At 39.7% G+C, this 20,739-nt stretch overlaps 3 protein-coding genes across 3 annotated transcripts in view; 1 reads left to right on the plus strand and 2 right to left on the minus strand.

Moving 5' to 3' along the window:
* LOC126563518 (BAI1-associated protein 3) overlaps positions 1-9,498 on the minus strand; it is a 47,518-nt gene extending 38,020 nt beyond the window's left edge. The window contains exons 1-2 of the mRNA XM_050220163.1: positions 9,087-9,498; positions 1,966-2,191 (exon numbers count right to left, since the gene is read on the minus strand). Coding sequence (XP_050076120.1) covers positions 1,966-2,191; positions 9,087-9,447 — 587 coding nt within the window. The 5' untranslated portion in view covers positions 9,448-9,498. The remainder of the gene's footprint in view (positions 1-1,965; positions 2,192-9,086) is intronic.
* LOC126563291 (40S ribosomal protein S24) overlaps positions 1-20,739 on the minus strand; it is a 478,430-nt gene that overhangs the window by 125,297 nt on the left and 332,394 nt on the right. The window lies entirely within an intron of this gene.
* LOC126563401 (U6 snRNA-associated Sm-like protein LSm2) overlaps positions 1-20,739 on the plus strand; it is a 507,910-nt gene that overhangs the window by 125,114 nt on the left and 362,057 nt on the right. The gene's annotated exons all lie outside the window — the stretch shown is intronic.

Below are 20,739 nucleotides of genomic sequence, written 5' to 3' on the forward strand. Positions count from 1 at the left end.
ATTTTTCACTGCTACCCACGGAAAACATTACACGGCAGTTGTTTACGCATGTTTCGAAGCGATGGCCGAGGGGGTGATGATTCTGTCCGCAAGGGTGTAATGCGCTCGGTTGGCTTTGTTTAGCCCCTGTTCGGTGGTGGGCTCATTCAATGGCGTGCTCATCATCACCAGCAAAATTATATACATGGTGCACGTTTTCCTGGAAAGTCATTCAGGCAGGAAAGGTTTAATAATAATGTAATTTAGACGAGCCAAAGCTGGTGGTTTTGTTTTGCTTTCGAAACAGATTATGAGGTGAGGTACAACGTTGCTGGATGATCCATTAGGAGAGACACATGGTTGCTGGTTTGAAACACAGTTTACAGAGTTTTCATCAATGTAATGGCATGTTGGAGCAGACAAATAAAACGTTCTAAACGATCGTGAGGTGGGAATGTTGGAAGGTCCTTTAATAGGAGCGTCCAATTTAAAGGCGTTAAATTAGCAAATGTTTTAAAGGATTTAGTTCATGTTCATATACTTCACCATAATTATTTGTTTTGAGCATCTGGTATCACGTTATTATGAAAGGTATAGATGAAATAAACTTTTTTATGATAGTAAAGCGTGCATTGAAAAATAAAATATAGTTTTAGCCTGAAAATTCGATTATTGGAAATAGAAGAAAGCTGTGTTTGGCTAAACTGTTTTAATATAAAATATGGACAGCTGGTTAAATATGGACAGCTTTGACTGAAGGTTCAATAATGAAGATCTTGTCCAGGATTTTGAAGACATCCATTGTTCAGCATTTGAATTCGATTTCTATGTGATGCGAAATTATAACGACAATAATTATATTTTTTCATCAACTTTATAAATTTTAGATGTTAGAACTATGCGAAAAATGCCAAAAAATTACTTGGAGTTTTCTTCACCCATTTTTCAATTAATCGTCCTGTTTACAACGTTTCCTGATAGCTTGAAATCACTTGTTTGCAATGCTTGGTTTTTTTTTGCAAGATTTGCAGAAACTTTTCAACTGTAAGGTTATGTTAACAATGAAACAAGGTTGTTTTCAATTTTATGACTCATAAAATATTGCTTTTCATTATGTCGTTATTCATCGAACGAACCATACTGAAGGAATGGCTTTAATGAAACAGCTTGTGCCATAATTAACCCATTCCGATCGGTAGTATCGATCAAACCAATATCGCAAACATCCTTCAACGGCCAATGTCAAGTGAAATTTCTTATTTGAAGCTTCCCCAAACTCCCCTCCTTGGCGCAGATTTGTTGTTGTCATAATTTAGACTTAATTCGATGTAAGCACCTTTGCTTGAATTTATGCCAACAAGCGAGAAGTGGGAAGAAATCTTAAGTAACTAATCGATCCAATAAGTAACCGTCATAAATTACGCTAAGCACGGTTCCCAGCGATCCCTTGCAATCTACTTAGAAAATCGAACAAATCGATTTATGGCCGGAAGCCAACAGCAGAAGGGTCATGCTTTTATTCCTTGTATACTCGCCCAGTATACGCATTTTTACATCAAAATTAGAATATAGGGCGAACGGGGAAAGCTACAACCGCCGTAGCTCGTTTTTATTTCTAGGGCTTGTTGTACCCTCGGGCATGATGGGCGTCAGATGCTTCCCCAGTCGTTGGAGGACGATAAAAAAGAACACAAGCATTTGGAGTGAAAGAGGCGCAGCAGCAGCAAACACAATAAATAAACGTACAATGTAACACTGAGCCGGCAGGATGAAGAGTAAATTGGATTGAAAACGGATATTCATGACAAAAACACGAAACAAAACGGTAAAAACACACACACACACACACACTTTCGGGCTTCGGGAGAGTGACCCTTGTTTTTTTTTTTGCTTTCTCTCACTCTCGCAAGCGACCAAAAGATAAAGGAAAACCAAAACGAACAAAATCACAGTAAAAAACCATACAAGCCAATAGAAGGAACTTACCCGGATGACGACTTAATTTCCACCTCGGGCCACGACGGCCGCCGTTTCCATACGGAAAACGACGGTTTGTCCGGCGGGTTCGGATTGATGGGTGAGCTGCGTCCACGGAACGATCCTTGGCGGGGTGGCGGTACGAGTGCATCGAGACCACGGCCGGATGACTGGCGCCGGATCGGGGGTGTGCCTGGTGCGGCAAGGGAGGACGGTGTTGCCACCTTGCCATAGCCTATGTGTGATGGAGATGGAATGGGTTAAAGTGGATGAGTTATCGATGAAATCGGATGAGTTTCGAAGCTTTAACAAATAGTGCTTCCCGTTTTCGATTATCCCACAGCAACGGTTTAAGGATGAAGGATTGATAGTGCAAGAATCACACGTACGCTCAAGGATGCAGGACGCTTCTTCTGCCGTCCGAAATGTCTTTCTAGTGCTTGAGCACACATGCACCACATGCATGGAAGATGCTCTCATGCGATAGACAGCCGTGATTTGGTCCTTCTGGTACTGAGAGGTGTACACCATCCTCCACAAGAGTGCACTTGCAGTGACACGAGTACCTGACCCGGGTGCTATTGTAGTCTAATGAAATCATTGAATTATGTTGCCACACTAATGCGCACAACCAACACAGAACAACGGTGTACAGACACGGGTGTGAAAATAATGTGTGTGTGTGTGTGCGCCGAGAAGAAGGTGGGGAGCTCGCAAAAGCCAGGTGATCAGACCTGCTGGTCCCGTTGGGAAATTCTATCCTTTAAATGAATATATGTACATGTACGGGAAAGGCCAAATGCAGACGAATGATGCATGAGTGCACAAATTCAAACAAAACGCAGATACACACATCGGGTGAATGAATAAATGTGCAATCAGGCAACAGGCTTCACGTGCAGGCACACCCATGCATGCATACAAGAAACGCCCAATTGGAATGGGTCGGGACTTTCTGCACAGCAGTTAGTTTTTCCCTATCTATCGTACATGCAGTTGGAACTGATGGCCGTGTACGTGCGTGTGTGTCCATCCCAAGATAAGGAGGAGAGAGTAGTTTTCCTCTGTTCTGCTGGTATGGCAATTGCTTTCGGAAGTCTTTACATGTAAGACATGGCCTTATTTGTTTTCAATTGTGCTGGCCGAGGCGCATGATATTGATCACGTGTTTTTTTTAATTTTATTCTTAAAGGGCGAGTATTTAATGCTTGATTAAAGTTATCACAATATGGAATCTGTTTTGTAGAAGTTGAATTAGTTTATTTTTACAATACGCCTTCTATCATGGCTTTGAATGTTCCTAGAAGTGGACGAGTTCATCAACGAACAAAGTCTATAATATCGCAATAAGTCGTTCTACTTGACTTCATACCAACATTTTTTAAGAGTTTTTTTTTCCCCATCTGTGTACTTGTGGTGGAGGTTTTTTTCGTACTCAGAATGCAATCAAACACATTAAAGGAAACATCTTCAGCCAGAAGGAAGGATTCTCGTCGGAAACGGAAAGCAAAACTTTCCAATAGCAAACGGCAAAACAACTGCCAAACAGACTGTCTCGAGTTTTGGGAAGCAATTTTCACAAAGAACATCATTGCGATACACACATGAACACATAGACGGTCCCAATGCACGATGCTTGGTGTGTGTAAGGTTTGATCGGGAAGATGCAATTATAATTTATAGTGTGTCTAACTTTTCACAGACAAGGTACAGGAGGTTCGAAAAATGGCAACGGGCTGAAGGATGCTCGTTAGAGGATCTTTAACTTTTTATGAGCGTCATAATGTGTCGTCCTTTGTATAAGATATCATTGTCATGCTGTGTTTTAATATAGCTTTTGAACTATTTTATGTCCATAATCAACGTTTTTCTCTTTTTTAGTGTCTCATTCTTCATTACTGTTTAGTTCTAAACCCAGAAAGAAATAATAACATGTTTGATTGTTTAATTCAAAATATATGAAATGGAAATTTTTCAAAACTGTACAAATTTTCCAAATTCTGTATCATCCACAGAAAATTCTGAAAACGGTACAATTGAAAGTGTCCATACAAAGCTCTGTTTATTTTTGCTTGGAATGCTGCTTATGTTTTAAAGTGCGCGATAATTTATAATTTCCTACTCCTACAACTTCTTTTACTTTAGCTGATGTTTTTTCTCGCAACACCGCTCAGATAAAATTCTACACTAAAAAGAGCATTTTCTCGCAACCAAGCACACAGCTTGGCTGTCATAGTTCTTATCAGGTGTGTCTTGGAATTGAACTTTATGAAAATTCAACGAAACAAGCAACACAATCGTGTGTCTTTTGCTTAGAGCATCAAAGTTTCGATGTTATTTCCACCAACACCAAACAAAAGTTCTATGAACCGGTGTGTGGGGCAGGAACTTTTGACTTTGCTGACATTTGTTGCTTTATCTCAAGGTGTGCTGCTGAAACCTTTGCGCTCCTGTGTGTTGCTTTTTTTTTTTTGCTTTCCCCTTAGACGAAAAGTATTTTGAAGATGAAAATGATTTGTTTTTGCTTGTATTTTACTTTTGGCACCATGTGCCGATGGCACGATGTCACACACACACATACACACACGCACACGAGCAAGCAGAAAACAAGGAAATGAAAAGCCCCAAGCACAGCTACACTGAGATGGATGTTTTGCAACCGACTGTACTAGGTGGGAGGGACTTTGTCCATTTTTTCTTAATTTTGGAGTGATTTTGTTTTGATCATTAAGAAACGCAATTTAAAGGTTGTTTATATTTTGCTCCGCACCTTCCTTCCTTCTCTACACGCGTTATGTTTCGCTCTACCGGAAAGTAGAAAAACAATTTCTAGGAACAGATTATGTCACATCAACGTGATTCACTGACTCTCGTTCCCTGGTTCTCTTACACTCTCATTTTTTCTTACAAAATTTCCCCCCATGTATAAAGCTGCAAAACGTATGATAAGATTTGCATAAGCATAAATCGAAACGGCAATCAAAACAACATTTCGAAGCTAAAGATTACCAGCTGAGGGTAGCATGGAAAGGGCCAGATCGAACATCTTTGAGTTCTCGTCTGCGCCGAGATAATCGATTAGAGAAGGATGTCCTCTGGCAAGGCTGGAGTTCTATGCGTTATAAGAGACGCGAGTGTGTGTGCATGTGTGGGAGCAAAGTGGCAATAAAACAAAATGAAATTATGGCCCATTTGTGGAATATAGGTTAATATTTACTGTAAGAGTTTTCATTGCTTTTTTTGCGGTACATTCATTCCGCAATGGAGGAACGAAAAGTTCTGTTATATCCCGTGAGACGTTTTCTAGCAGCTTGTATATTTTACTTTACTAGGAAGTAGATGTACACATTGGCGAGTGTTGCGATTACAGATTTTTACGTATTTGGTTCATGGTCTAAACAAGGAATGTTTTTTCAAAAAGAAATGTTAGTCATGGAAAGGGATATGTAGGACACAATTTTAAGAAAAACCGCCCATCATGCTGCAGTCATATCGGGAACATATTATTTTTTCATCATGTTCTCAGATAGATTGATGTTCTTGTCTCGGACGGAGAACACTTGTAAGGAGAAAGTTCATGCATTCATGCGCAGGTGTTTTAACCTGAAAATGGTCATATTTTCACAGTAAGAAGACTCTTGAATGTCTCAGACGCAAGAAATATGTGGAAATTTTCAGTGAATGAGATTTTTTATTGCCAACATCTTAGAGAAATTCAAGTTTAGGCGAACTTATTTGGCTATTTATTGATCGTCACAAACAAAGTAGCAGAAATTATTCTGCCAACAACAACACATATGCAGCAAAATCCAAGCTTTTATGAATGAATAAATTTTCCAATATCGCTTCGTTTTTGCCCTCACTTGTTGCAGCTGCATTACGCAGAATAGCACGAACATGGTATCGTAATTAGTCCCAAGGATACACCACCGTCATCGTACTCACTCATTCGAAATGACATTGCTCATTCCAACAAACGTCGATACGTGTTGCTGATGGTGGAAGGTCGTCCTCGTTCACAGGACCGAACCGGACGAAGCGAACAGGTATGAAGCGCTTCCCTCCAAAATCTATCTACTATATCTAAGCCCCAGCCGGACCGTTAGCTGTATTACGTTTTGCTTTTGACCCAACAACATGATATCTTCGTGATCTACGGGCACGGGGACATGGGCGCGATGGTGAGTTTCATGCTCGAATGGAGTGAAGCATAATTTATTTACGAGTCCCCAACCTGCGCCCGACAGAACGGCCATGTGGTTGCGCCAAGCAGTGATTAAAGCTCTATCGTCGAAAGTGTGTTTTGTTTTGTTTTCTCCATTTTTGTTTCACGCTTGCATGTACGTGGTCTTGCTTTGTCTAATTGTTTGATTACAGACGGAGAGACGGAGCTGGACAGCAAAGCGGAAAGGAATGGTGAAAATGTGCGTAGTAACAAAATGCATAGCATCACGAACATAATACATGGCAGGTGTGGTAATTACTAACGGCAGTGAGCATACTTTTCCACCATTGAATGTATTATTAGTTCGAAAAAGAACAAAAGGGGAAAATAATTTCTATTTATTCATTCCCATTGAACAGACTATAAGGCAACAAGTGGATGATTTCGGGTTATTTTGTTTCTGAATGTTTTATTCATGAATTTGGCCGTGATTTGTCATGACTGATATAGCTTTGATAAAAATAATTATCATTTCTTTGAACAAGATTTGCTAGGATTGATCATGGTGTTTACACGTGTTTTGTTTCTATTCATATTTGTGCTGCCATCCTAACCCGGAACGGTAAGAAATTTTATTTGAAGCATCAATAATTAAAGCTACTTTCAAATAGTTCTCAATAAATAAGATAGAAAAACCAAACGATCCAGAATAATAAAATTTTGCCATGCAATTTAGGTGAATACTAAAAAAACCTACTAAATTAATAAGAGAACTTCGTCAACACAATTCTCATGACAACAATCGATATGTTATTCAACGACGCTCGCCGGTCGAGGTGAGGTCCAAATTCAATTTAGAATCCCTCATGGGTTGAGCGGCATACGTGGAAGTAAAAGCCCGGCAATTTACTCCTTCCCTTCAGTAGTCAAGTAAAAATAAAGAACGCACGCATCACCATGAGTTGGGTTATGGCAGTTGGAACAACTTTGATCCCATATCTTAAGCCAGAGAAGAAACGAAAACATTCCCCCACCGACCGAGGGTTATTGGTGATTAATAATTCTTTCACCTTTCCAATGCACAACTAGATTGAGGAAAGTCCCATAAAGAGCGTTTGTTTTTTTCCCCATCTCTGTATGTGTTTGTGTCTTTGCCGCCTTCACTTTCTACACCCCATAACAGAACGTGCTCCAAACTGTCACTTAAGGGTCTCCCAGAGTGGAGTGCCAAATATTCAAAGCACGAGCCTGTTTTATTCCTGCGGCAGAAACGACCGGTCTCGAGCGAACCCGTCATCATGTGCAGGCATGTTTTATGGATGTTGGCTTTTGGTGAGTTAGTTTTTGAAATATTCAAAAGTGCTTTTGTTGTGCTGACGAGCTGACAGACGACATCGTCCGTATGGGTAGAGAGCATGGTTTGGGGGGTTTTGTGCACATCGCACCTATCGCTCTTCCCTCCATCATGCTTGATCTAATCCATTTCGACTTTCGCTCGTTTTTGCCGCCAATATGTGAGCCGTGGTAAAGGGAGGAAAAGGACGCAGCATGTATGATTAATATTTTTCACCTTTTCCGGTGTTTGATGAAGTGTCGGCCTCTCGAGGGGACGTTGAATGTGCTCAGTTTAAAAGCATCCTTATGGACGAACATTAAAGCAAAGGACAGGATAAATAAATGTTTTCCTTTTTTTAGAATTCCGTATAAAGCGCTCCGGAACATTGGTCTTGCCCTGGAGCAGTTTGCTTTGGAAGAGTAGTGGTATTAACACTAGTGATAAAAACGGTGGATATACTGTTGGATGAGATTTATCATTCTTGGTAAAAAGTGAACAAGATTCCATTTTTTTATAAGTCTTCTAAATTGATTGGGTAAGCGGCCAGCTTGTACCCTAAGGATAATTTTTCGTTTGGGAAACTTGTTGCAACGATGACGTCAGATTAAGACAAGGCATCACTGACTTTGAAGGTGCAGAATCGGATTAACAATATATAACTCATTCAGAATGGCAGGCGTTTTTAGTTTAATGAGATCTGCTTTTTGATCATAAAATTCACATGAGCTTTGAAATGCTGTTTTCCATCACACCTGGGCGTTATCTGGAGGGCGTTTCAGAACGATTTCAATGTGAAAATGAAAACAAAGGTTTGAAAAGGCGTATTATTTGAGCAACAATTGACACCATCAAAAGTACCCCGTGAATATTGAGCGCTAAAGAGAAATTTTTCAGTCTGTTGAGTATCTAAATAATGATACTGGATTCTCAAACTTAGCATTACCTAGCAAAATAGCTGGATTCCAAGAAAGCATTTTCAAATGTCTTTATTGAAGTTCCAAGAATAATGTTCACTAAAAATCAGATTTTTTAGATACTAAATCTTTGAAATATTATTGCCTTAAAAATATCAAAAATATGAAAATTTCACCATAATTCTCCACTCAATTTCCCTCTGCGTTCCACCGTGTGATGTTTACGCTTTCGTTTTTCAAAAGCTTTACACGTATCAGCTAAAAAGAAGCATGTTTTTTCCAAAAAAACAGCGCTCAAACATGCACATTCCTGTTTCATTTCAGTTATCCATCCCCAAAATACCATAAGCTGAACATAAAATGACGGCAGCGAAAAACCGCCCCGCTCCCAACCGTGGCCGATGTTTTAAGAACTCTTCACCATTGCTATAAGTGCATTTTCGTATTGCAAAACTAGATCCCTCCGCGCGGAGAGGCACATAATGGAAAAAGCAGCAAGCAATTTCTTTCTTCCATATCGTTTACATCACATCAAAATGGGAGCCTCCTTGATCCACTCCATCCTTCTTTCTGTCTTTCTTTCTTCCCCTGTCCCCTGATGCGATGTTCGTAATCTTTTACCTAAGCCACCACTTGACAGTATGACTTCTTGCTCAGCTCCGAACCCGTTACAACGTTCGGAATTGTACAACTGCATCAGCCACTATCCACTTACCGAGCGATGCTCCTGCCGCGGCCGATGTGCCACCCGTACCCTGCCCGGTTGAACCCGCTCCTCCACTGCCGGATGCGATGTTACTACCGCCTGAACCGAGACCACACATTCCTTGGCTGCTGCTTCCGGGTCCTCCCGGACTTGGGCCTGGGCTGTGCCCCATACCACCCGACACGCCGCCACCAGTACCTCCCATACCGTACGGTGAGGGGACGGACGACGACGAGGATGAATGACCACCGGACGGGCCGGAAGAGCCTTCGGTCGATTCTTGACGCGATAGGGAAAACCGCCGTGGATTCAACCCAAGCCCGGCTACCCCACTCGTCACGTATTGCTGTAGCGAACTGAAGAAGCTCATCTTCTGGCTTAAAAAGGGGGAGCGAGCGTATGTGTTTACACTGTATTCTTCTTTACTCCTTTTCCTGTCCCGGAGTTACTCAGCACGGAAGCACAGAGATGTGTTTTGTTGTTTGTTTAATGTTTGTTTTTCGTTTTTTGTTGTTGTTGTATTTGTTGGTTACTTCCTTCTTCCACGAAGTATGATGTTCTGCTCACGTACCAAGAAGATCTATCAGATCTATTGTGAGCGAATGGCTCGTTCTCGAGTGTACACTTTTGGAACTGTATTTTTTTGTTTGTTGTTGCTTCGCCTACGACGTCACCTCTGCAGGGAGAAACAAATAAATTGACGCTTTGCCTGCCTTTTATGTTGGCCTACAGATGGTTCTAGTTTGAAACCCAACTCCCAGGGCTTACTATTATTTACAGCTTCATCTTCAGTACGTGCGAATGTCTCAGCGGGCGTTCGAGTAGTCGTATCGTGTTTTGGAGCGATCGTGGCATTCCTTGTCCGTTGGGGGGTGAATCGAAAGCAACATCAATGTCACTAGTTGAACGCTGCTGTAGCTGGCTGATGGTCTGATGACCGTTCATAGTCTGAAGGTACGAGCACTTGCCCGAACCACTTCACATAAGTATCGCTCTAACTGTAATGCTTGCGCAGCATCCGCTTCCTTGCGAGTGTTTCGACGGACAGTTTCCAGCATCCAAGAACCGTCTGATTGCGAAAATTTTGTTGAAATACTTTTTCATCCGTCAAGTTTTTGCTTGGTCAGAATTAGGACGCACGATGGATGGTGATTATTTCAGAGATAGTGCTGTGCAAGAATGTTGCTGATTTATCGTTTCCTTTGTATTGATTGCATCACGCAAACTACTATGCTTCGCCGCTGGAGGGACAACCACGAAAAGACGACCTTGTGCTTCCATTCCTGCAAAAAGAAAGGGAGAGAAGAAGAAAAAATACATCAAAATATGATATAAATATGATCTAATTCCATTCCCAGTCCCATTCGTCTATTATGAAGTCTTCCATTATGCGTGCCAGAACCCATTTTGGACACAACTTATACCACTAACGTGTAAGCACTTAAAATCAAGGCAAACCGCCGGACGCCTAAATGTCGGCAAACGGCACAGCACTTTGCTCGAGCTGTGTTATGTTTGTTGCTCATATGTTTTGAAGCCTGCTAAACCACTGCGTGCTGGATACGTGCAGGACGCCGGTCGTTTGCGAATTTCGGGAGGAAAGCATCTTTGGCAAACTCAATTAAGACCAAATTTGCATTCCATACAATCAAATAAATCTCGCATTTCTCGTTCTGCGCCCGGAAATCGCTTCCAAATCGTGGTGCTGCAGTCTGCATTGCTGTGTCAGGCAATCGGATGGATACCGTTTCCGGGCTGATTGTGCTTAGAAGCCGACAGCGATATCAACACCAGGATTCTGTGTGTTGTGGCTGGGAAACACCCAGCCATCTCTGCGCCATCCAAATAGAATGCTTTTTTTTTGCGTGCCCATGTTGGCCAATCTACCATCGTTGGCTTGATGGGTAAGAATTGTTGCGAGGTTTAGCGTTTCTAATACACACAACTGGGAAGGGAAAAAGAGTATGGCCACCCACTATAGTGAAAGAAGAACCGTGGAAATGGGGTAAAGGTAAAACTGCAACTCTATAAAAACTCACGCTTCATATCAACACAAGATTGAGCTCATTCCCGTTGGCGTTCCCGTTTGCGAGGTAGAGAAATGATAAATCATGCCATGGTTTGGTGTAGTTGAGCAGAAAGATGGAAATCGGAGTTTCGTCCTTTTTTTTTTCGTTCGGTAGAACTCATAAGCCATAAAGTGGGAAATGTGGTCAGAGATGAAATTTTGTACGAAGATCGTTGTACCATCGCTGCTCGTTGTTCTGGTTTATGACAAAAAGATCATTCCTTTTTTTATGAATGGGTGTATTTCCACCATTCCTGGATGACAAATGTGATGAAAGGTAGGTGTAGTTTCGTTCAAAAGATTCGAAGGAAATGCAATCGTTCTTATGCAATTTTGTTGCTCAACGAAAGCGTGCTATTTTTTTTACTACAGCAGTTTATAGGTTTGATTTTTTTTTATAATTCAGTATTTACATCCCATTTTGATTCAAAGGAATGACCGTTTTGTTCGCAAATCATGGAATGTGCATTTTTGTATTAAATATTTCGATCCAAGGTCCAACGAGCAGTTTTCACGAGCTGGTTAGGTGAAACAAACGAAGCTGTTGAACGAATTTATTAGAATAAAATACATTTTAGTATTCTGATAGGTTTTAAAAATTGTCTACATTTCACCAAGTTACTTTTCTTCTTTTTCTTTTTGTTATTATTGCGTTTTTTTATGCCAAGAAAAACTTTTTATTTGAAGCTCTTAGTTCCTTCTTCAAATTGTTAAATTGTTTTTCTATTATACTATACTTTCTCCAAGAGAATCTATTACTTACTGCAAAAGACGCAGCAAACAATTAATTTTTCATTGAAAAAAAAAACCCAAACTAACGCTGCACAATTCTTTGTAAGCTGCTTAAGTAGAACATTAAACAGTACCAGCTTATGCACTCAAAGCCGTTTCCTTCATTGCAACCAAAATGAATATTTTATCCTTTTCCAGGAATAATATCTTATTTCTCCGCTGTGAGTTGTGCTTGTTGTCCAGGTAAAAGCTGACCGTGCGTTGCGAAATGCAACTGTTTCCAACGTTATTTACGTTGAGTTTAATAGGGAATTATTGTATCCGAGAAAAACTAATAAAAGTTATGATTTCCGCGGAAAGCTTCGCAATAAAGATAAACGAAAACGAGTAGTGCAAACGGTTGTTAAAATTGTGACTACGACAGCGAAGAATGTCAGCGCTTAATGGAAGCAGTTGGAAAAACAGGAACAGAAATTCATACACAATTGTGGCTCTCGATTATCATTCAGAACAACACATCAGATTTATTTAAAAGCTACGCATGTTGGCAAAACACATGTCTTGCCTTGTCTCGTGCTACGTGCATAAGGTAGCTGAAATTCTCTTGTGGAACATATTTTTCCTCCCAGAAAAGACTTGGCCGTACATCATTTCGGTATGCTGTTGTGATTGTTTGTGACACGGTACGGCAGTGTTTGGTGGAGGGGAAAAAGAACGTAACGTAGTTTGTAGTAATTTTCTGTCACCTCTGTAAACAGACGCCATTCTTCCCTGCATCATACAGCTCCCCAACACGCTGCTGTGGAGATACGTTTTTCCTTAGCGTTCAACCAAACCGAGTGGGAGAAAATGCTGCCACCCAAGCTCGTACGGAACTGTGCGAAGAATTCCAATTAAAGTCAACGGGATGCTTTTCCGACAGCGACTTTGAACGAGCCAAACAGAAATAGAAGCCTTTTCACGAGTTGCCGAGTGGCGCCTTCGTCGTTTTGGGAGACGAAGGGAAGCCAGGAACGCACCACGACAGCAGCACCACCAGCAGCAAACGAGACGAGAGGAAAATTAGGTCGTAAAATCATTTTAAATTCGTATTTCAAACCCATTTGTGCCTTTAGTCGATGCAGAGCAACAGCAAGAGCTTCAAGCAACAAAATCAGACGACGGCCAGCATTAGGTGTGTGAGTGTATGTGAGCGAGTGTTTTGGTTGAAAAGATGAGTTGATTAATTTTCTGCGCTTTCTGTTGCTGGATGGAAAACACTGTGAAAGCAACAGTTTCGTCGTAAAGCGTCCCGTGCCTTACCTAAATTAAAGAGCTTGGATACATGGAAATGCATTTCATTAACAGCAGGAACAGAGCTACATCTGATCTGACTGATTAAAAGCAGGAGCTTAAAACACCTTGCAGTTAGTTTGCTGCTTTGTCGGTCGTAATCCAGCTTTATGAGCTATTTTTTATTTTGCTCCTTTAATGGGATTTGATTATTACTGGATATTATTATCAGACCCGGTTTCAAATCGATTTAATTTATTTTAGCCAATGGATAACGATCAATAACGGTTACAGCCTCATTATTTATCAACTTCGACAGTAGAACATGATTAGTACACTGCTGCCATTTGCTTTTGCAGATTTTCAAATCAAAGTCTTCTATCAAAGAATCAACCGTTGGGGTTTTTAATTGCTTACCCATGTTTTAGGTGTCTTTGAATACTATGGATTCATGATAATCTTTAATTGTGTTTTACTTTTTGTATTTTACACCAGAACTAAGTTTATTATGCACATAACTATCAAGATCATTCCTAACTATCAAGATGTTGTCCAAAAACCATTATATTGTAATGATAATCCAAAAGTGGTTAAGCGTTTGTCTGAAAGCCAGTTAACGTAGAAGTCGATATTTCCTGGAATGACTTTGAAAAGTGAGAACAGATCAAAGTCGTATATGTGCCTAGGTTGGTCGTACAAAGGTCGAACAATATTGCTGTAAAACACCCTAAACATGTAGTTTTTTTTATAAAAATCTAAATTTGAAAAAAATGGGTTTAAATTAATTAATTGTTAAACAACCCCGCTTTTATTAACTGTTATTGAAAACATTATGTTTTTTGTTCTAACTTCATGAGTTTCTCCATAATAACAAGTAAGTCCGTAAAGCGTGCTAGCTTTGTACTTAATTCATTTCTTTTAATCGTTCCAGTCACACGCGAATGTATGACTAAGGATAAAGCTGTTCAAAAATTATTATAATCAAAATAGCAGATAATGCTAATTGGAGTTTTGCACCACAACCACCCATGTAAAAACAAAAAAAAGGAACAAAACCCACAAGAATTTTTCAACTAAACGCTTATGAGCTGTTGTACAAGCAGTCCCCGTACGGTTAATGTGTGCTTTTGGTCTGTAATTTCGCTCATTCGTGTCAAGCGTCGATTCCGTGTTTGGAATTAATTCGCACTAACTACACGCGAACGCAGATGCGAAAAAACTGCCTCGCCGTATAAACAGTGGAAAAATAGTACACAAATTTGCCAACAAACACAAGCGAGCCAGCAACTACAACCAAGCATGCAAGCCAACCGTCACGAAACGTTGGTCGCACACGTTTGCAAACAGGACGACCGGGGATGGGTGCATCGTGTCAGCAATTAAGGCATATAAACTTTAATCGTTCGGTAATCTGATGTGGTGGAGCGGCCGATTCCATCGTTTTCCACCACAGCTTCACAAGCAAAAACAATGAAATTTTCTTTCGTGGAGCCTTAGTCTTTGTGAGATCTCTTACAGCACCCATGGGACACAGCAGTAACAATTTTCACGGCTCGTGGATAAAACTCGGATCGTGATGTTTGGTAGTTTGCTACTAAAAAAAAAAAACGGGACATAACATTATCCCAATTTGGTGGGTGCCAAATGTTGAAGGAAAAGTGTTCAAAATCCAACGGGTGAATGAGGAGGCATTTATTTTTTAATCACAATCATCCACTCACAGTCGCCCGATGACCCCCGGCCAAGGTTAGGATTGTACAAAGGGAAAGAACCATTTGAAATTTGTTTTTATGAATTGGACGTTATCTCGCTCTTTTATTAGAAGAAAAAAAAACCAACGATGGAAAGGAAAGACACTTCACTGCTATTGCTTCTTTAGCAGACGGCTATAATAATCATTATGCTCTATTATGACGCCGTACAATAAAAGTGTCTACGAGCTGGACGACGCGTCCCCGGTTTAAGCTCAAGAGCGAACCACCACCGACGAATTTTCACGATAAATAAAGGACGAGCATTTTCTTTTTAAATCTTCTTTCACTTTCGGAAACGTCTCGTTTGGTTCGGTTCGGATTAATTTTCCATCATTGGAGAAAATGTTGTTGAAAACGCAATCATTTTTTCATAAGATTTTTTTTCTTATTTTAACAAGTTATGTAAACATGTTGGCGCTTTTTTCCCTTGTAGAAAGATGATGACTTCACGCAACAACAAAAAAAAAAAAATTCGCTTTATGTCTAGTTTGAATCAGCTGCTTCAAACCCGGATTGATTTATATCTTACCGCGCCCATTCGAACGAGAGGGGCCTGCCTTATAATAGATTAATGTGATTATGCCGCTGCCAAATGCTATTTTCCATAGCCCAAAAGCATACCCTCACCGAAGAATAAATACGATAGTATTAGTGAAAGGATTCCCCCGTTGGCAGTGAAATAAATTGTATGCTTTTCGATTTTGCTTACATTAGCCTTTTTGTTCGATTCCCGTGTTCTTCCTTATTTCTTTCTGTTTATTGACTTTCCGTTTCTAAACCTTTCTCCGCTTTTCTAGAGAAAACGGAAAAGAAAAGCATGGTCAAACGTCTTTCAATCCCTGGCAGCTAATCAACCGGAGCCCACGGAAACGGTTGGTACGTGAGTCAACCAAAATTGTTATTCGTCTTCGAATGAGCAAGTTTGATTGTGGAACTCTGAACGAAGGCAGCACCAGCATAAGCAAACAAAATAAATCTTGCTGTGTTCAACTTCGACGCTAGACCTATCCCGGGTTGTGCACACTAACGAAACGGACTTAATACTAATTTTACTGATTCACAACATTTTTCACCCATGCACGTCGGGAAGGCAAACGCAGAAAGATGGGAAAAGAGATAAAGCGGGAAGGTACGCCTTTCCCAATGTCCTTTCGGCACGTTTCATTGGTGTTGTTCGAGGCTTCGTTCACACGCATCATTATAGTCGACGAATACACAACCTCAGTCTGAGCTGTGTGTTGGTTGGTCACTCCATCGGGCGTATCGTGTTGATGGCCGTTAAATGTAATAAATATCCTATTGGCAGATGGGTGAGCTTATACGCTATCTCCCGTATTTTATAGGTTAAGCGGCATTAAATGAAAATGAATGTTTTAATATCAATAGAGATTCAGATTGATTTGATAATAATTTTGCACAAGCATTGTTGAAGAAAAAAAAAAGAAAGACGAATAGAAATAAAATATTCTCAAACACGTACCAAACCACACGCATTTCACTTTCCCGACACAATCAAATCAAATGATAAGCCGCACACGAAATGAGAAAAGTTTTTCGTAAATAAATAGATTACAACCTTGGAACCTCCATTTGCTCTCGTTTCATCTGCATGAAAAAGAAAGCAAAATCAAATTAAACACTTTTCTTCCTTATCTTCAACTTTTCTTTTCTCTTACTGTTAGGAACATTTCAGCATGGCATTGATTGTTTCGATTCATAGTTTATTTTGAATTCCTCTTACTCTACACTGCTCTTGGACCTAGATGACTCAAGGATAAAAATATCTGTTTGACATTTCAGTCAGTTTATAGAAAGGAGGACACAAAACCGAATGGAAATGCTTTCAAATCTCCCTGAGCGTGATGCAAGGTTTGATAGATGCTTTCCACCTGATAGTCGCATCGATTGATGGATGTTTCTTCCATTTCTAATGTGTCATAGTGCCATCGCCGGTTAGCAACAAGTGAACTTTGTGGCTGTGCCAGTGTTATACGATGAACGATGAAGGTGGACAGTTCGGTTGAATCTGTCAGGGGCAATGAAAACGAAATGAAAAACAAATTCTCATATTTCATACCCTTACTCCATTGGTCGGAGGCAGAGCTGATGGACGTGTATGTGTCGAACCTACCCTTCAAATCGTTGTTTTATTTATTTTGTCGCATGTTTTGTTGGGTTGAAACTTTCTATTTATCAATGGTTGATAACGTTTCTTTAGTGATGTGAAAGAAGAGAGAAAATAAAACCTAAGTTCGTTCAAACATACAGCATCTACAGCTATGGATCGCCAAACATTGGAAGTTAACTGAACGAGAGTCAATCTGAAGTGGTGCTTTCGATCGGCCGCTTTTTCGAACGCTGGCTTGGTATGAACGTTCAGCTATTCTTTTTGTCGTTATCATGGAAAGTTTTTTCATCAATATCTTTCCCCACCTTGTTGATAACAGTTAAACTTTGTGGTTGGTCCGTATCCTTGACTTACTTTGAGTTTGGCTGTACTCAAATGTTACACACGAGCAAAACATTTTCCTATGTAGTTAAGTCACAATGAGATTCGATTTATCCATCCGCGGTTTATCAAGTGAGATGGTTAACCAAAGTCTTTCTGTAATTCCTCGATAGAGAAGCATTTTGGAAAACAGTAGCTTTTATATTATTTACCACAATATTAACCTGGCTATCATCAACTCGAAAGTACATAATATACCGTAAATAATTTTCATCAAATTGACTCCGAAAGGAACTACAATAAATTAAACGCATAAATTACACTCTTCCAATGTCTAGGCACGTAATAGCGCCAGCTTTAAATCATACCCATTTCAAGTAGTCGTAGACGCCGCTCGAGAGATTTATGCTCTACATTCACAGTTTTGAATAATGATAGAAAAGAAACTTTTTTTTTGCTATTTTTTTTCTTCTTTTTCCCTTTTTTCTGTCTGCCAAAATACTTGATGCAAAATAACAACGTCAACAAGTTTGATGAAATGCAAAAAATGTGTTTTTTTGCGAATGGAATTACCGCGTACAGCTGGCACACTTATTTATGCATGCGATCGCACCGTGGCAGTAATAATTGGATTCGAGTGATTGCGCTTGGTGAGAAGTTGTGTAGCACCTGCGTTTGCCGGTACAGCAAGATTGACACTTGAAATGTATTTACATACATAGTTATTAAAAATATAAATATTGTAGAGTGAAAAATGAAACTTCTCTCTACACGATGACTACGGTGAAAAATAGTTGTAGAGATCTGAAGCTACAAAAGAATTTTATAACCACTTTTCCAACCAAAAATATGTCGAACGTTGATATGTGAATTAAAAAATCAATCAACGTCACGATGACGTTTACACGCAATGCTTTGAAGATTGAATCATACAAATAGGTAATTTTGTAATCAATAATTCCATGATCAATTTGATGAACATTGATTCGCGAAAGAAAGGCGTGCTAAACACATTGTTTGAATTGCTTTACATCGAACGTGTTCCGAAAAGTTTAGTTTTTAACCCTCTGACATGAAAACGGTATCTTTACAATGTTTATCTAGAACTGGCTGCTAGAAGCTAGTTGTATGTAAATCCAGCAAAATTATGCTATGTACATCGAGCACACAAAACAGACAACTACCGTCAGACAGATAAGCTTTAAAATTCTTCAAAAAACACTTGAGCGCCTCATCATCACATCCGCTCTGGCTCCCTTTTCCCTTGATAGTGATGGTTGATGTGTTGCTACGGATCATATTTCTATATGCCATGAATATTAATGAATCAGTTCCGCCAATGAGTATGACTGGCAGTACCCGTCTCACATTACGATGACGTGAATGAACCAAAAACGGCCGCCTTCGAGTGATGTGGAAACACAAGGAATAATCTTTGCATAGGCGTTTCGCATGCATTCTACCCAACCGTGCACGTTTAATGGAATCGCTTGCCATTGTTGTAGCGGTGGAATATGGCTTCCGCTTATAAGCATAATGGTAGTAGCAACGGCGATGGTAGAATGATGATGAAGCTGATGATGATGTATGCTTTTCTGTGGAAACTGCACACATTAAACAAACGGGCTTTCTGGACGCGAATGGGTGGAAACTATCGGCGAGATCTTTGATTCGCTGTCACTGCTCAAATGAATTCAATATTCGATTAATTAATGAGTAAGTGGATGATGCTACTGATGCTTTGAATTTTCTACGTGGCGGTAATGTGCTGATGCTTAAAGTTCAATGCTAAATTATGTTCCGATTTGACATAAACCCATCCAAAAATAACAGTGATTGATTTCGCTCAGTTTTATTTTTAGGGAAAAGTTAATTAGTTTAAGGCGGGAATTATTTCAGTAATTAATTGATGAATGTTTCATTCATTGAAAAGTATATAATTATTAGTTAAAGATGCTCAAATACAAATATCAACAAACATACCGTCTGTACTGGTATTGTCAATTCTACCTTCTACAGGTACACTCTTCGATCATTCATGCTTGAAGCAGATGATTGATTTCAGCGATATGAACGTTACGGAATGGACATTACACCATTCGAAACACTTCCTCTCTCTTTCTCTCTCTCTCTCTTTCAAACATACACACTTATATGTGCAAATGAGGTCCTTCGATGTCCAGTTGGCTCAAATTCCCACTCGTTATGGTGATGAATAAATTAAAGAACCTCTACTACGCATTTGTAGGATGTTGCGGTGATGTTGTAGTAACAGCACAGTATAATCAATACTGAGAGTAAATGCTAAGCAAAGACAAATGAATGTTGATGTGGTTGTATTTGTACGAATAAGAATTAAAAGCTATCACTTGAAGCATGTTACAAAACTAAGTTGTAATTTTTTATCATTTAGCGTATGGTAAACAATTACCATTTACTTTAACGACGAAAAAGATCAGGCGTCTCCATTTAAATGTTATTTTCCTTAGAGGTATGTTACAAAGACAAAATAACGTAAATGTTTTATAATATTTATTCTTACGACCTAATGTAATGAATTATCAATTGCTCTGGAATAGTGAAATGCTATGATGTGATTTTAATATTGCATGATACTATTGTGACAGAACAGTCTAATCAATATCAAGGGCGAATGCTATTCGATGTCTTATGAATGCTGATGTTATTTTCCCATAATGAGAAAAAAAACCTCGAATGGCGTGAAGGTATTTAACATACTTTTCAATAATAGATGTTGCGTGGTACAAGAAAAACATTTATCATTCAAAAAAGATATGAAAAGTACCAGGCGTCTCCATCGTACTATAATATGTTTTGTTAACGTATTGTTCTGCTCAATAGCGACGCTCTTACGCGATTAAAAGCATATTTAAACCGGTAACATGCATCAAATGGTTCTTTTATTTGGAACATCCACACCCTCCTAAACAAATGCAATCAGAAATCAAAATTTTACCATATGAAAAACAAAACCAAAATCCTTCTGTACATGCACATCTCGTCAGTGGACAAAATGTAGATAAAACGAGGCGACATGAAACACCGTTTGTTCCATTAAAATATTTGCATTGTGTCTCCAATCAAAGCGTTCAAAAATCACCATCACCAGTATTATGTTCCAGCCAGAACAATGCTTCCGTATGCTTGGCGTAACGGTACAGGCAAACGAATCACACGATAGAGAATGCTTACATGTTTTTTTCTATGAAAATGTACGCATGGCTAGGGAAATGTGATGAAAATCCCATTTCCCGTTCTGACAAAACCGGATTTGCCCGACGGAACTCCGAAATGTATCCCGCATCCTTTGTTTTCCTTGCTTCCGTCCCCTGCTGCAACTTACAGCAAAATGAAACGTTGCTGGTT

This window comes from Anopheles maculipalpis, chromosome 3RL, assembly GCF_943734695.1.
Source record: "Anopheles maculipalpis chromosome 3RL, idAnoMacuDA_375_x, whole genome shotgun sequence".
NCBI classification, from domain to species: domain Eukaryota; kingdom Metazoa; phylum Arthropoda; class Insecta; order Diptera; family Culicidae; genus Anopheles; species Anopheles maculipalpis.